The sequence below is a fragment of the Bombina bombina genome, chromosome 6 (genome assembly GCF_027579735.1).
Source record: "Bombina bombina isolate aBomBom1 chromosome 6, aBomBom1.pri, whole genome shotgun sequence".
In the NCBI taxonomy this organism is placed as follows: Eukaryota; Metazoa; Chordata; class Amphibia; order Anura; family Bombinatoridae; genus Bombina; species Bombina bombina.
In genome coordinates, this window is record NC_069504.1 from 392178199 (window position 1) to 392192820 (window position 14622).

At 35.5% G+C, this 14622-nt stretch overlaps 1 protein-coding gene across 1 annotated transcript; it reads right to left on the reverse strand.

The window, feature by feature from the left end:
- Positions 1 to 11466: 11466 nt before the first annotated feature.
- On the reverse strand, positions 11467 to 13203 carry ADRB2 (adrenoceptor beta 2). Its single transcript, XM_053719839.1, has one exon. The coding sequence runs from the start codon at positions 12984 to 12986 to the stop codon at positions 11745 to 11747; it is 1242 nt and encodes a 413-aa protein (XP_053575814.1). The 5' UTR covers positions 12987 to 13203; the 3' UTR covers positions 11467 to 11744.
- Positions 13204 to 14622: the final 1419 nt, after the last annotated feature.

Consider the following 14622-nt stretch of genomic DNA (forward strand, 5'->3'; position numbering starts at 1 on the left):
AGCATTAGATTGTGAATATAGAAGACTGATAACCCCTTTCAGATGGTTTTTATGAGTAATTTATTTCATGCACTTCAAACAAAAAACACCTCTATGGTAATTGTTTTGTTTAAGGCGGATATTCATATAACTAGGCATACAAAAAGCTTTTCATATATGAATGGTATGTTTAGAACTTGAAGAAAGCTTAATTTGCACAGAAAAATATAAGCAATACCAATAGCATATGCAGACCATATTTAAAAACAGGGAGAGATATAAAAAAGGAAAAACAGAAAATGCTGCGATTATATTCGAAAGTAAAAACCGAATGACTAAATTGAACATTCACCACCATAACTGTTCCCATTGAACTGGTAGGAAACATTTAAAAAAAGGAAAGGAATGGAAACAATTTCCAAGTAATATGTTTATGATTTAAAGGGACAGTCAATACCAAAATGTTGTTAAAAAGATAGATAATCCCTTTATTACCCATTCCCCAGTTTTGCATAACTAACACTGTTATATTAATATACTTTTTACCTCTTTGATTAACTTGTATCTAAGCATCTTTTGACAGCCCCCTGATCACATGACATTTTAATTATTATCTATTGACTTTCAATTTAGCCAATTAGTGCAGTGTCTGCCACAAGCCACGGCGTGATCACAATGTTATCTATATGGCTGACATGAACTAGCTCTCCCCTGTTGTGAAAAGCAAATAAAAAAGCAAGTGATAAGAGGCGGCCTTCAAGGGCTTAGAAATTATTATATGAGCCTTCCTAGGTTTAGCTTTCAACTAAGAATACCAAGAGAACAAAGCAAAATTGCTGATAAAAGTAAATTGGAAAGTTTTTAAAATTACATGCCCTGTTTGAAACATGAAAGGTTTTTTTGGACTTGACTGTCCCTTTAATGTATACTATAAATGTAATGTAGTGATACTTAGGACTGTAACATGTTTAAGTTCAAAATACTATATTTTATTGTAGCTGACATCCTCTATAGCAGGGTTCTTCAAACATTTTTTCCCCAAGACCCAGTGCAATGATACCACATACCTTCACAATCCTATTTGTATGCTCCTTCTGAAAATTTCTGACCATTATGAACTACCACAATAGCCCAATTAAATAATGTTACCCATAAAATTTGAGAATGCCTCACTGCAATTACACCTCTGATATGGGTCCACTCTTCTGTCCGTATAAAGGGTGACACACCCATGTGAGAAGACCAAAGCAGCTCCCTTGAACAGTAACATGCTAGGTGAGCTCCCCAGTCTCATGACTAGTGGGCTTTTATGAGTTAGCCGCAGGTGTTCCTATTAAACCACTAATTAATAATCACTGTCTCTCTGAGAAAAAATATATACATACAGGTTGGCCTTGTAGCAACGCTAGACAAGGAGGATGAAAACCAAGTGTGTATATACCCAATGACTTGAGTCACATGGTAATGCCCACTAGACTGATCCGTTTCACAAAGCAGATAGTAGAACCTGGCCAGCTTGGGATCTAGTGAATGTAGACTCCAACACCTCATGACTCAGAGTTTCTGAGCAGCTTAGTTAGCGCTTAAAGTACCAGACAATAAAAAACAGTTGCAGTTAAAACCATGGCTTAGACAGCTGTGCACATTTTCTAAACATTTGTAGACCAAGTAAACACGGTGTTGTGACCCAGTAACTGGTCAGTACTCATGGTTTAAAGAACCCTGTTCTATAGAGCATGCAAGTGGGAATAGGTTCCTTGGCAGCCAGAGAGGGTTTTAACACAAGGCATTGCTGCCCTATCTGCCATTCTAACAGTTAAAGACACAACTGAGAAATCGGTAGATAAGCTGCTTTACATTTCTTGCTAAACTACCCTGATGTAAAATAAAATCCAATAATATTGTTATAATCTCCTTTAAAAGACAAGATAATAGTACAACATGTAACACCTGATTGTCAGCTCATTACAACAAAAATCTATCCTGTAGATTACTGTCGTCAACTGTATTTGTAACTAAACAAAATAATTATAGGAAATATTTATTTTTATTTTAAATGGTAAATTTAAAATAGAAATATACATTTTTATTCAGATGACTGGATAAACCTTACATTATTTTATTGTTCTGTATCTCCTTTCCAAACTATTTATTCCTGTGTTGATAAAAAATAATTTTTTTTTGTTCCCACATCAAAATGAAAACGAATTACACTGCAATGACTGAACTAAAAACACAAATAAATAATCAAATCCTTTGTATGGTATGTACAGAATGAATCTGTCAATGTTGAAATTATTTTCTAAGCAATGCTTGAACTTTTAATTCAATGCTCTTAATTCTAATATGAAAAAGAGAACAATGAATACAGTAACTCCTCCTTGTTCTCTTTATGGAAAACTAAACTCTTTATGAAAAGTAATTCTAAGATTTTAATAATAATCTTACAGAGTTGGAATTTTGAAGTACAATACAAGTGTTTAACACTTGTGTGTCAGGTTTGAATTCACTTTTCTAAACAGTAGCTAGAGGTGGTAAAATGGACATTTAAAGTAAACTTTCATGGTTCAGATAGAGCATGCAATTTTAAAAGATTTATTTTGGTATCCTTTATTGAAAAGCATACCTAGGTAGTCTCAAGAGACAATGCACTACTGGGAGCTAGCTATTTGTTTCAATAGCTCACATGATGTGTTCAGCTAGGTCCCAGTAGTGCATTGCTTCTCTAAAGCTGACTTTAAAGGTACAGTATAGTTTTTTTTTGTTTTTTTTAAGTACAACATCCTTTTAATTATGCATAGTAAAACAATGTTGCAATATACTATTAATTATCTGTTTTGCCTCCTTTTCCTGTAATATAAGGATTATGGATTTTCCAGTTAAAACTGAAAGAAAAAATATTTGTATCTCATTTGCAGTCTGTTATCTTATCATTTCTGCAATGATAGTATTGGCTTCTCCAAAGTGGTGAGTGGAGTTTCAACATTGGAAAACAATTACAGCAAACAAGGTTTTAATCTGTTCTAATAATCTTCATACTCTGATGATAAGTTCTATTAAAAGGACAGAAAAATGTTATAATAGCAAGGTGTTTTCTGTCCCTTTAAGATGTATTGCATACAAAAGGGAATACAAATCAATGCTTTGAGCCAACAGTAGCTTTTCCTTTTAGAGCATCAACTATTCCATCTCTCTGATTTTTTTTTTTTAACTATATGGCAAAAACAGTGAGATATGATATTAAAGGGACATTCCGGTGACAATATAAATGCACATAGATACATTTCATCCTTGACTAGAAACATATCTGCAACATACACGCGCCGGCAAAAATGCTTCTAGTAAAAGTCATCTCTGTTTTTTTTTCTCTGCATGTGCACATGAAGCACAGCTAGATATCCTTAGTGCATCAGCTTTTTAAGTACAGTATAGTTAAAGTGAAGGTAAAGTATGGACGTTTTTTCAGCCTAATTATATTACTTAGATCCTAAATAGTGTGATCGCTAACTTTTTTCCAGCATTTCAATATGTATTTTTTTATTACAAAGATTTATATTTACTTAATAGCGAAGACTGAGCTTCAAGATAGAGAAAGTGCGCTAACAAGCTGAAAGTATGCACACCATATAAGGGATTAAAGTTAAAATTTAATAAACAAATAGAATAAGATACACAAATATATACACTAAAAATAGGGACGTCTCCCTGTAACGTGAATACAGCTAGGAAAAATTGCTAATGAAAAAGCAGGTTAAAACCTATCAATGACGGATATTGCAGATACCAATTGATAATTAATGACATAAAAAAGATATAGCATAAAAATGGTATTTAAAAGATATGGCATAACAGTGATATCATAAAATAAAACTTAAAAGACAAGCACCAAGTTCATATGTATCAACACAGTGCAGATGGCCGTATGCAAATGAGCATCAGTATGGGAACAGTGGAAAGAAAATAACGGCTTGTACCACAAATAGATACAGTTTACTGTACCGTAAGTCAAAAGAGTGTTCAGAGGGTGTTACCGAGGAGAAGAAATCCTTCGGTCAAGACTTGGACCGCGGCTGCAGTAACTGCCGTTCCTGGAGATAGAAGTGTGCAAACCTCTGCACATGTGAGTCGGCGTCTGACGTCACAGGCTTCTCATCGGCTACTCTCAGGGTGTTACTCGCTGCTCCAGCAGCGTAAAGGAAAAGCAGCTGATTGCTGTGTCCTGGTGGGAACTTTCTGTGAAGGCAGACTTGGCTGCTGTAGATGTGTTTAATGATCCAATACAATAGTGGGGCACAAGTTATCCCTCACCTTGGGATATTCAAAGATGCTGGTAACCCGGGTTTAAAGTTGCAGTACAGGCTGTACTGAAATATCCCTTACTGTTGATAAAGCCCAAGGGAGGGCGAAACGCGTCGCTTGCATTTGTGACACTGTGACACTGTGACTTTGAAACATGCAACGCACATGCGACGCGTTTCGCCCTCCCTTGGGCTTTATCAACAGTAAGGGATATTTCAGTACAGCCTGTACTGCAACTTTAAACCCGGGTTACCAGCATCTTTGAATATCCCAAGGTGAGGGATGACTTGTGCCCCACTATTGTATTGGATCATTAAACACATCTACAGCAGCCAAGTCTGCCTTCACAGAAAGTTCCCACCATGACACAGCAATCAGCTGCTTTTCCTTTACGCTGCTGGAGCAGCGAGTAACACCCTGAGAGTAGCCGATGAGAAGCCTGTGACGTCAGACGCCGACTCACATGTGCAGAGGTTTGCACACTTCTATCTCCAGGAACGGCAGTTACTGCAGCCGCGGTCCAAGTCTTGACCAAAGGATTTCTTCTCCTCGGTAACACCCTCTGAACACTCTTTTGACTTACGGTACAGTAAACTGTATCTATTTGTGGTACAAGCCGTTATTTTCTTTCCACTGTTCCCATACTGATGCTCATTTGCATACGGCCATCTGCACTGTGTTGATACATATGAACTTGGTGCTTGTCTTTTAAGTTTTATTTTATGATATCACTGTTATGCCATATCTTTTAAATACCATTTTTATGCTATATCTTTTTTATGTCATTAATTATCAATTGGTATCTGCAATATCCGTCATTGATAGGTTTTAACCTGCTTTTTCATTAGCAATTTTTCCTAGCTGTATTCACGTTACAGGGAGACGTCCCTATTTTTAGTGTATATATTTGTGTATCGTATTCTATTTGTTTATTAAATTTTAACTTTAATCCCTTATATGGTGTGTATACTTTCAGCTTGTTAGCGCACTTTCTCTATCTTGAAGCTCAGGCTTCACTATTTGGTGATTAACTTGTATTTGATACATACAGAGATTGTATCTTTAGAGTAGTGTTTAGCAATACCATCCTTTAGCGCGCACTAATCCACCCAATTTGATTTATATTTACTTACTGTGCCGGTATTTACTCCTCCCACCATCCATTTCCTGATTTTTGACACTCTTACGTATAGAGCGGTCCCACCCGCTCTATACGTATCTCAAAAGAGCGTTCTCGTGTAACTAACTAATTGCGCATGTGCACATTTTGCCGACAATTACCTATGCGCATGCGTTACTCTAATTGTTGGCAATGAAGAAGAAATAGCAGTGCTAAACGGGAGCAAGCTTCTCTAATAAGGGAGGAATTAATGGCAACGCATGAGCAAATCGTCAAGTAAAACAATGACGTCAAATGACGGCCGCCTAACGGCCAGGTTTTCAATTGGCTTTTTCAAGAACGTGACCGGCAAGGAAAAAAAAACAAAAAACGGGTTGTTTTGAAAGCGCTGAACATTAAATGCAAAAACAGAGATAAGTGAGTTTATATGCTTAATTAAAAAAAATGATGCTATGAAACTAGCATTAATTTGGGGATTATTTTAACATGTACTCATACAATAGAGCTAACTTTACCTTCACTTTAAGATATAATTGGTATAATTCAGATAGAGCAAGCAATTTTACATTTTTTTTTATTATGAAAAGCAAGAGGCATACCTGTGCAGACACAAATCACCAGCTGACTTCCAGTAGCATGTTGCTACTCCTAAGGGTAGGCATGCTTTTAAAAAGGTTACCAAGATAACTCAGCAAATTTGCTAATATAAGTAAACTGAATTTTTCTTAAAGGGACACTAAACCCAATTTTTTTTCTTTCGTGATTCAGACAGAAAATGTAATTTTAAGCAACTTTCTAATTTACTCCTATTATCAAATTTTCTTCATTCTCTTGGTATCTTTATTTGAAATACAAGAATGTAAGTTTAGATGCCGGCCCATTTTTGGTGAATAACCTGGGTTAGCCTTGCTGATTGGTGGATAAATTCATCCACCAATAAAAAAGTGCTGTCCAGAGTACTGAACCAAAAAAGTAGCTAAGCTGTCTTCTTTTTCAAAAGAAGATAGCAAGTGAACGAAGAAAAATTGATAATAGGAGTAAATTAGAAAGTTGCTTAAAATTGCATGCTCGATCTGAATCACGAAAGAAAAAATTTGGGTTCAGTGTCCCTTTAACTACTTAATTGTAACAGTTTCATTTTTATAAACTAAATGAGCAGAAGCAACCTGTTCATACTTTACTGAATAGAAATTAAAGAGGTCTCATTCACTCACTGCAGTAATTTATATTCTTAGTAAATCAATGGTTGGTATCTCTTTTAGGTGGCTATTCATTCACTGCATTACAGTAATCAAAAACTGTAATTGTGATACAATTTATGTTAAACATAAATGAATGCAAGAGAAACATTTATAAATGAAACCAAGTGTTATTTTGTAGTCATTTAAAAAACTAGTTGTCTTGACTTATTTTTTCTTAATTGTTTGCACTGTTTATACCTTTTAAGGGCATTGGCTTGTTCTAATAATAATATATTTCAATACAATGAAGTTAATATAATATTAATTTGCTTCAATTCACTTTAGGGAGTTTGAGTAGCTGCTGACAATGACAGCAAATTAAAGGGACTTGTAACTCATTAAAGGGACAGTAAACACCTTATAATGACCAGACATTTCTGTTGTGCTACTATAGAATACATACACCAGCCAATCTTAATGTTTTTAAAACAAATGAACAACATTTTTACTGCAATTATTTTTCAGTACTTAAAGTCCACCGACCATTTTCCTTGTTAGGAGGCGCTAATCTGGGCTTTTGTCTGCAGACAAGAAGCTAGCCAGTGCCATAATGTTAGTATAAAATGCATTATGTTTCATTTGTTATCTGATAAAGCTAAATAAGAATATATATGTAGCATGGTTGGCCTTGATAAGTCAGCAGGGTGTATTTTCAGTACCAAGAATTAGAAATTGTTCAATTTTTAGAGCTAAATTACATGATGCATAATTAAACATTTTTATATAAAAAATGTCAAACTGTCTACTGTCCCTTTAACTAATTACAGGCAAAATGTAACAGCAAACATAAAAACAGCTTTATAATAATATATAAAGTTATAACAGCTCTAAGGATGACATATATTGGTTATAAAATTAGCTTCTAATCGTACATCAGTATCCGCCTAGCTTGCATCTGACTAGAAAATACAATTGTTCTCAAAAGAAACCACAAAAATTGCCAAAAAATAATCAGACAATTAAAGGGATATTAAACAGTAAATACATACTATTATTTAGTAAATACATGCAAGCTATATGATGTATTCAAAGAAAAAAATTAGCCTTAGAATAATATGTAGATGTATTTTGTTTAAATATTGAAGATATAAGTGCAAAAGTTTAGTTTATATAAATGACTTTAGTTTCCATAAAGTAATGCGTGCCACCATGTTTGAACTAGTTTTCTATTTATCTCTGTCTTTTGCTGAGAACAATTAGCGATGGATATAAATCAGGCAATACAAAAATATGTCCCTAATTGTCCTAAGCAGTAAAGATAGATAAGGGGAAACTTAGGTTAAAACATGGTGTGGTGTCCATTACTTTAAAGAAAATCAGTGAAGTTTAGAAAACCAACTATTTAAATTACGCATGGGACAAAATAATTAATGAAAGTGTAATACAAAATGTTTAATTATGTGTCCTTAAAAAAAACTGTACTATAATTTCATACTGTTTAAAATCCCTTAAAGTTTGCTTTTAAACCACAAAAACTAATTTTAGTGGGATGAAAGCGAATATATGTCTAACCAATAATTATGTATTTTCACAGTCGTTCTATGTGTTATTATGCTTTATTTATAACATGTCAATATTTACTGTTGCTGTTATTTCTGGCAATGTTATGTTAACATCTTGACTGCCAAAGAGCTGTAACTGTCTAAAAAATGCAGTGTAGTGAAGTATCTCACTGGAAATGTAACAGCAATGACATGCTGTATACATATAAAGCGAGAACATATTTGTCCTGCTACAGAATTGTTATCTTATATATGCTAGAACCCTGATGATACAAGATGAATATTATGATTATTCTTTCCCCCAGAAATTGATTCTTTTGCATCCTGAATATATTGAAGTCAGGTTGCATGAGAAGTAATCAAGCACATTTTGTTTTTAAATGAGGTATTTCAAAAGTTGCACTTTTAAACATATTGCATCTCTCTAAATCCAAACTTAGTATCAAAGACTTAGCAACCTTTTTTTAATATCACTCAAGAAGAAAAGTGCCCTCATAAACACAAATAAATACCTCTTACATCTATTAGCTTATATAATCATTGGTGACATAATACACAAAACTGCATTGTTACAAAGAGCTATAATAATTAGTCTCAGTTTAGATTCCCCAATGGAAAACACCATTGTTAGATACTTGCCTTTTATATGCATATTATATTTAGCTGCCATAATATAGGATATAGTATATGGGATATAGAATATTCACAACATAATCAAACTGAAGCAGTGCAGCATGAAAAATCTAAACTGTACAGAGGAAAAAAAAAATATTTCAAGCCCTATATATGTCTAAAGAAGGGCTTATTCCCCCAAAAGGTCACAATACATTTGCTGCTCCATTTGGGGAAACTTTCCCTTTCCTCAGAGTTTCCCCAAAGCAACACTGAAGTAAACAACCCACCTGATGTTTGTAAGACCAGTAAAGTGTTTGCCTTTCTGTTTTTACTATACTTTCTGCTGGTACCCTGGGATTTGAGAGTGTGCTTCTTTGGAATTTTATATATATGTGTGTGTGTGTGTGTGTGTATATATATATATATATATATATATATATATATATATATATATATATATATATATATATATATATTATAAATATATATATATAGTATATATATATATATATATCATCCAAACTAAAATAAAAAAACTATATAGAATCTGGCCTGTGCCACTTAACAAGACAAACACTTGTATATATATGTGGTTTCCATGATGTGCACATAGCTATGAGTTGTCAGAAAGGGGCATGAGTCAGTCCTCCTGCACCTGTTGGGTTTATGTAAGCTCCTGACAGCACAAGGAAAATTCAGTACAGAACAGAGTAAAGTTCCCATCTGGCATATCCTTGCACGGTCCATGTAACATTTGTTATATCCACGCCCCCCCCACCACCACCACCAAAAAAAAGAACTGCTTCAGAAGACAGCTCTACATTTTTTTCTCAAAGCTGGTGTAAATCTGCAGCCCATTTAGTATCAACAACAACACGGGGCTCTAGTGATCCATTGCCTTCTCTGATAGCTGTCAAGCCCCATAATAATTAGCAAACTGTAATCAAAGGATTTAATAAACTAGCGTATAATGTATTCCAGTTGAAAAACGTATCACTTTTTTTTTTTACTTTTTTACTTCTCCTTAGTCTGTAAGCATTTGTAGATAAAGGATGTGATCTGCCTACTGCCCAAAGTATTTTGTCGATTAGAGGCAAAAACACACAAACAAGTAAGAGAGATACACAAGACAATCAAAGTTACAAATAAAACAATGTCCTTTAATGACAGCAACATACAATACTGTACGGCTTGGAAATGTGCAAAGTGCTGATCAGCAGGTGATAATGTGCATATGCTGAGCTGGAAATGTATACTATTAGTGGATAAACTCAAAATGAATCAGGCTATATCCCCAACAGGACAATAAAAAAGAACTTCCCCAGGAGGTGATGTTCTTTCAGATCAGAATGGAAAAGTCCATAATATCTGTCTTTTTTTTCAAGAGCTGTAATTGATTAACCCAGCATGTTTAAACCAGAGCTAAATAGGCTATTTTATTTCTAACTAGACTTTCGTATACCTAGGCATGCACACATTATAAAAAGTCTGAGGATACTTCATCGCCGAGTCAGAGGCACCAAAGTAAAGGGATATGAAACCTAAAACGTTTCTTTTGTGATTCAGACAGAGCATGCAATTTTAAGAAAGTTTCAATTTGCTTCCATTATCAGATGTGCTTTATTCTCATGGTATGCTTTGTTGAAGAGATGCCTAGGTAGGTGTCTGGGGCACTACATGGCAGGAACTAGGGCTGCCATCTAGTGCTCTTACACATGGATAACATTCTTGCAAACTGCTGCCCTGTCGGGTTTTTCAACAAAAGATACCAAGAGAATGAAGACAATGTAATAGAAGTTAATTAAAAAGATTTGTAAAAAAAAAAGATAGATGTCCTGCTATATCTGAATCATGAAGGAAAAATGTTGTGTTTCAGGTCAATTTGAACATACAGTTAATTGGATAAGGGGGAATAAGGTACTATACTTGGTGACAATGTTTTGGCCAGAAAAGTGTTTGTACCCTTAAGTCAAATTATTAACTTCCAGAATTGTGCTTACTATCTACCAGGGAGGGAAATAAATAAATGTTACCGGATCACTGTCTTGAAATGAAGTTATGTAATAATTTGAAATGTAGCTGGGCATCATTTTTTTTTTACAAATAAGGTTAAATGGAAGCTAAAACATGACTTGGTGATTAAAATACAGCTATGGGGATATTTTATTTTTAAAATTGGCTAAAATTAGACGAACTCATCTTGACCCCTGACCTTTATTAACCCCGAGAAATATTTTAATAATGGGCTTCAACATGGCCAACTGATTGTGTCAGGTTATACGCAATTACTTGGTTACCTCGTCTTCAAGGGTTTTAGGTAGTAGCAAATAGGGATAGAGGGAACTTTATATATATATATATATATATATATATATATATATATATATATATATATATATATATATATATATATATATATATATATATATATATATATATATATATATATATATATATATATATATATATATATATTTATATTTATATTTATATTTATGTATATATATAGTTTCTCATACAGTTCCCATCCTCTCTTCCTATTCTATTCTCCCACAACTTACATCTGGAAATCACATACACCAAGTTAACCCGCTCACTGCTGGAGAGACCCGCCTCCATACAGTGGTAGTATTCATTTTGCAAAGTGTAATGAGAGCGGCAAAGAAGTACATGCAGTACATACATTGAAAAACAAAGTTACACAAGATCATTTAGGTCCATGAGGTAGATTGTTTTTTTTTCCATAAAATAATAAAAATGTCATTAACAATAAAAGCCATAACAGTTTAGTAAATATATCTTACCTTAATTTAAGTAGAACTGAAACTATACAGAAAGAAACACTATTAACTTTACGCATCCTGCAGGAGTTGGGCACCGCCCATCTGCAAAAATATATTTATATATAAACACATTAATTTCCTTAGGATCATACATTAAAACAGTTGATTGACCATTGTATTGCAATTATCCAGTTTTTGTAACATCCTATAATAAGCAATCATCTTGCGTGTTATGGTTTTTGCCAAGGGGTTCAATGCTAAAATCTAGCTTAGTACTTTCACAGTTTAAAAGGGATTCCTGGGGAGACTTCTCCTCTTTATATAATACTTCGAAAGTCCTATCTTTCTCGATCTGACCACCATCTGTTTCTTCGTTGTACACACTGTTTCCATTGCTTTGAGGGTAGCCATTAGCATATAGGTTGGAGCCAGGTTTTCTCAAACACAGGAGCTCCTGAAATGCATATCTGAAGTCTGGACTCCTGCAGTATATGAGTGGATTAAACCCAGAGTTAACATATCCCAGCCAGTTCAATATGGTGTAAGCACTGTTGGGGATCACGCCCTTGGTGATCACCTGGACGATGTTGACAATGAAGAAAGGGAGCCAACACAGGGTAAAAGTGCCCATTATAATGCCCAAAGTCTTAAGTGCTTTGTGTTCCTTCAAACAAAACTTGGAGGTCCTTTTGTTACCCTGTTTGCCATTCACGTCCTGTAAATTGTTCTGGTTGTGGAACCTCCCCTCGCATTTGTCTATTTTTTTCAGCTGTTTCTTGGCCACCTGGAAGACCCTGGCATAGACAAACACCATAACCATCAGGGGTAGATAAAAAGAGATGATGGAGGATGATATGGCATAGGCTTGATTGGTGTAGAAGAAGCAACATGTTTCTTCATTGTAGCAGGCTATGTCTGTAGGTTTGTCAGTTCTATACCAGTGCATGTAAATAGGGAGAAAAGAGGTGAGCGCTGAAACCACCCAAACAAGAAGGATAACAATCCTGGCTTTGCATTTGGTCAGCAGGCTTTGATACCTAAATGGAGAGGTGATGGCAAAATACCTATCCACTGCGATAACACATAAAGTCTCTATGCTAGCAGTGACACACAGAATGTCCACCGAGGTGAAGAACTCACACCAGAAGTTTCCAAACTCCCAAGTATGGAGCATAACAGAGCTGGCTCCAAAGGGCACCACTATCAGCCCCATCACTAGGTCAGCGCAGGCTAAGGAGGTGATGAAATAGTTGGTCACCGTCTGGAGCCTCTGGAACTTGGCAATAGCAGTTATCACCAGTACATTGCCAAACACGATGACCAGAACTATGATGGACATCAATATGCCCATGCCCACAATCCAAGCTTCCCCTGGCCTATCATTTTCACTGCTTGTTGTCATATTGTCCACCGTGCTGTTATAGCTGCTGTTGGTCAATGACCCCATGCTGGTGCTGTTCTCTACTTTCGCTAGAACTGAACAGACTTCTTATCCAGCGCAGCAATTCAGTTGTCCCGTATGCAACCTGTACTGCCCCAGTACTTTTACCCCTGGGGAAGGCTTTATTTTCTTCATTCGCCCTTGCGCTTGGCAGTGCCGTCACAGCCTGTGTATTATCCTGTAGAGATGCACTGCTCGCTCTGTATGCTCCTGCACTACTGACAGTCACTTGTAGTTCTGAACCGCTCTAGCCCAGCAGGGCTTTTAACAACACCCCGTGACGTCACGCGCGACAGCCAATCCCCAGAGACCGGTCTCTGTCACTCTTTTTGTTTCTCTTTAGGAGTCAGTGCAGAAGTTTCCCCGGGCGCGAGCCGAGCCGTGGCACTGAGCGAGCGGGACTGTATGTACAGTATGTCAGTGCAGGCATGTGCCGTGTGCTGTCACTCACTCCGTGCACATGTGCCGCCGGCTTGGAGATGTGTATGTTGTTATTGCTAATCTAATCACTACCTTTCTCATGATAGACAGAATAAACCGTACTATTTATTTTTAGCGTTATGCTTGCGGCGCTTAGTGTTTTCATTCAACATATCACACCTTTAAAAATAATAAAGAAATAAATAAATACAGCGATCATTTTAAAGTTACTTAGTGTAAGTGGTTAGAGCGTTTGGTAGCAGAGTGAGGATCACACAAACTGTGCCAATGTCACACCAGTCCGTGCTCCAGTGCCCATCTTTCATTGGGGATATATGGGACATATGGAGATACAACCACCAAACGGAGAAATGCTCCCTGCAATGGCTTTCACTCCATGAACCTTTTTATGGTCAATACATATTGTATGCATTCGTGCAATGTTGTTTTTGGGATAGTCTAGTCAAAATTACACTTTCATGATTCAGATAGATCATGCAATTTTAAGCAACTTTCAATTTTACTCCTATTATCATTTTTTCTTCCTTTGCTTGGTATCTTTATTTGGAAAAGCAAGAATGTAAGCATGGGAGCCTGCCCATATTTGGTTCAGAACCTGTGTAGCACTTTTGATTGGTGTCTAAATGTACCCACCAATCAGCAAGCGCTACCCATGTGCTGAACCAAAAATGGTCCAACCTCTAAGCTTACATTCAAATAATGATTCCAAGAGAACAAAGAAAAAATGATAATAGGAGTAAATTCGAAAGTTGCTTTAAATTGCATGCTCTATCTGAATCATGAAAGTGTAATTTTGTCTATACTATTCCTTTAAAAACTTAGGTCAATACACAGTAATGCAGTACAAAATTGCATACATTTTAGTTATTGACCACTGTAAATATAAAGTTAGAACAAGTAGGGTGAGCTAATAACAATAGGCACTTATGTGCAGCTACCAATCAGCATCTAGCTCCCAGTAGTGCATTGCTCTCCTGAACCTACCTAGGTATGCTTTTCCACAAAGGATACAAAAAGAACAATGCAAGTTAGATATTAAAAGTAAATGGGAAAGTTGTTTAAAATTGCATATGCTATCTGAATCGTAAAAGTTTCATTTTGACTTTATTGGGTCTTTAAAATACGGATATCACCAATGTATAAATATATATATATATATATATATATATATATATATATATATATATATATATATATTCAT

What these genes read in the sequence shown, in the direction of transcription:
- ADRB2 (XM_053719839.1), bottom strand. Translation starts at nt 12,986, where the DNA reads ATGGGGTCATTGACCAACAGCAGCTATAACAGCACGGTGGACAATATG.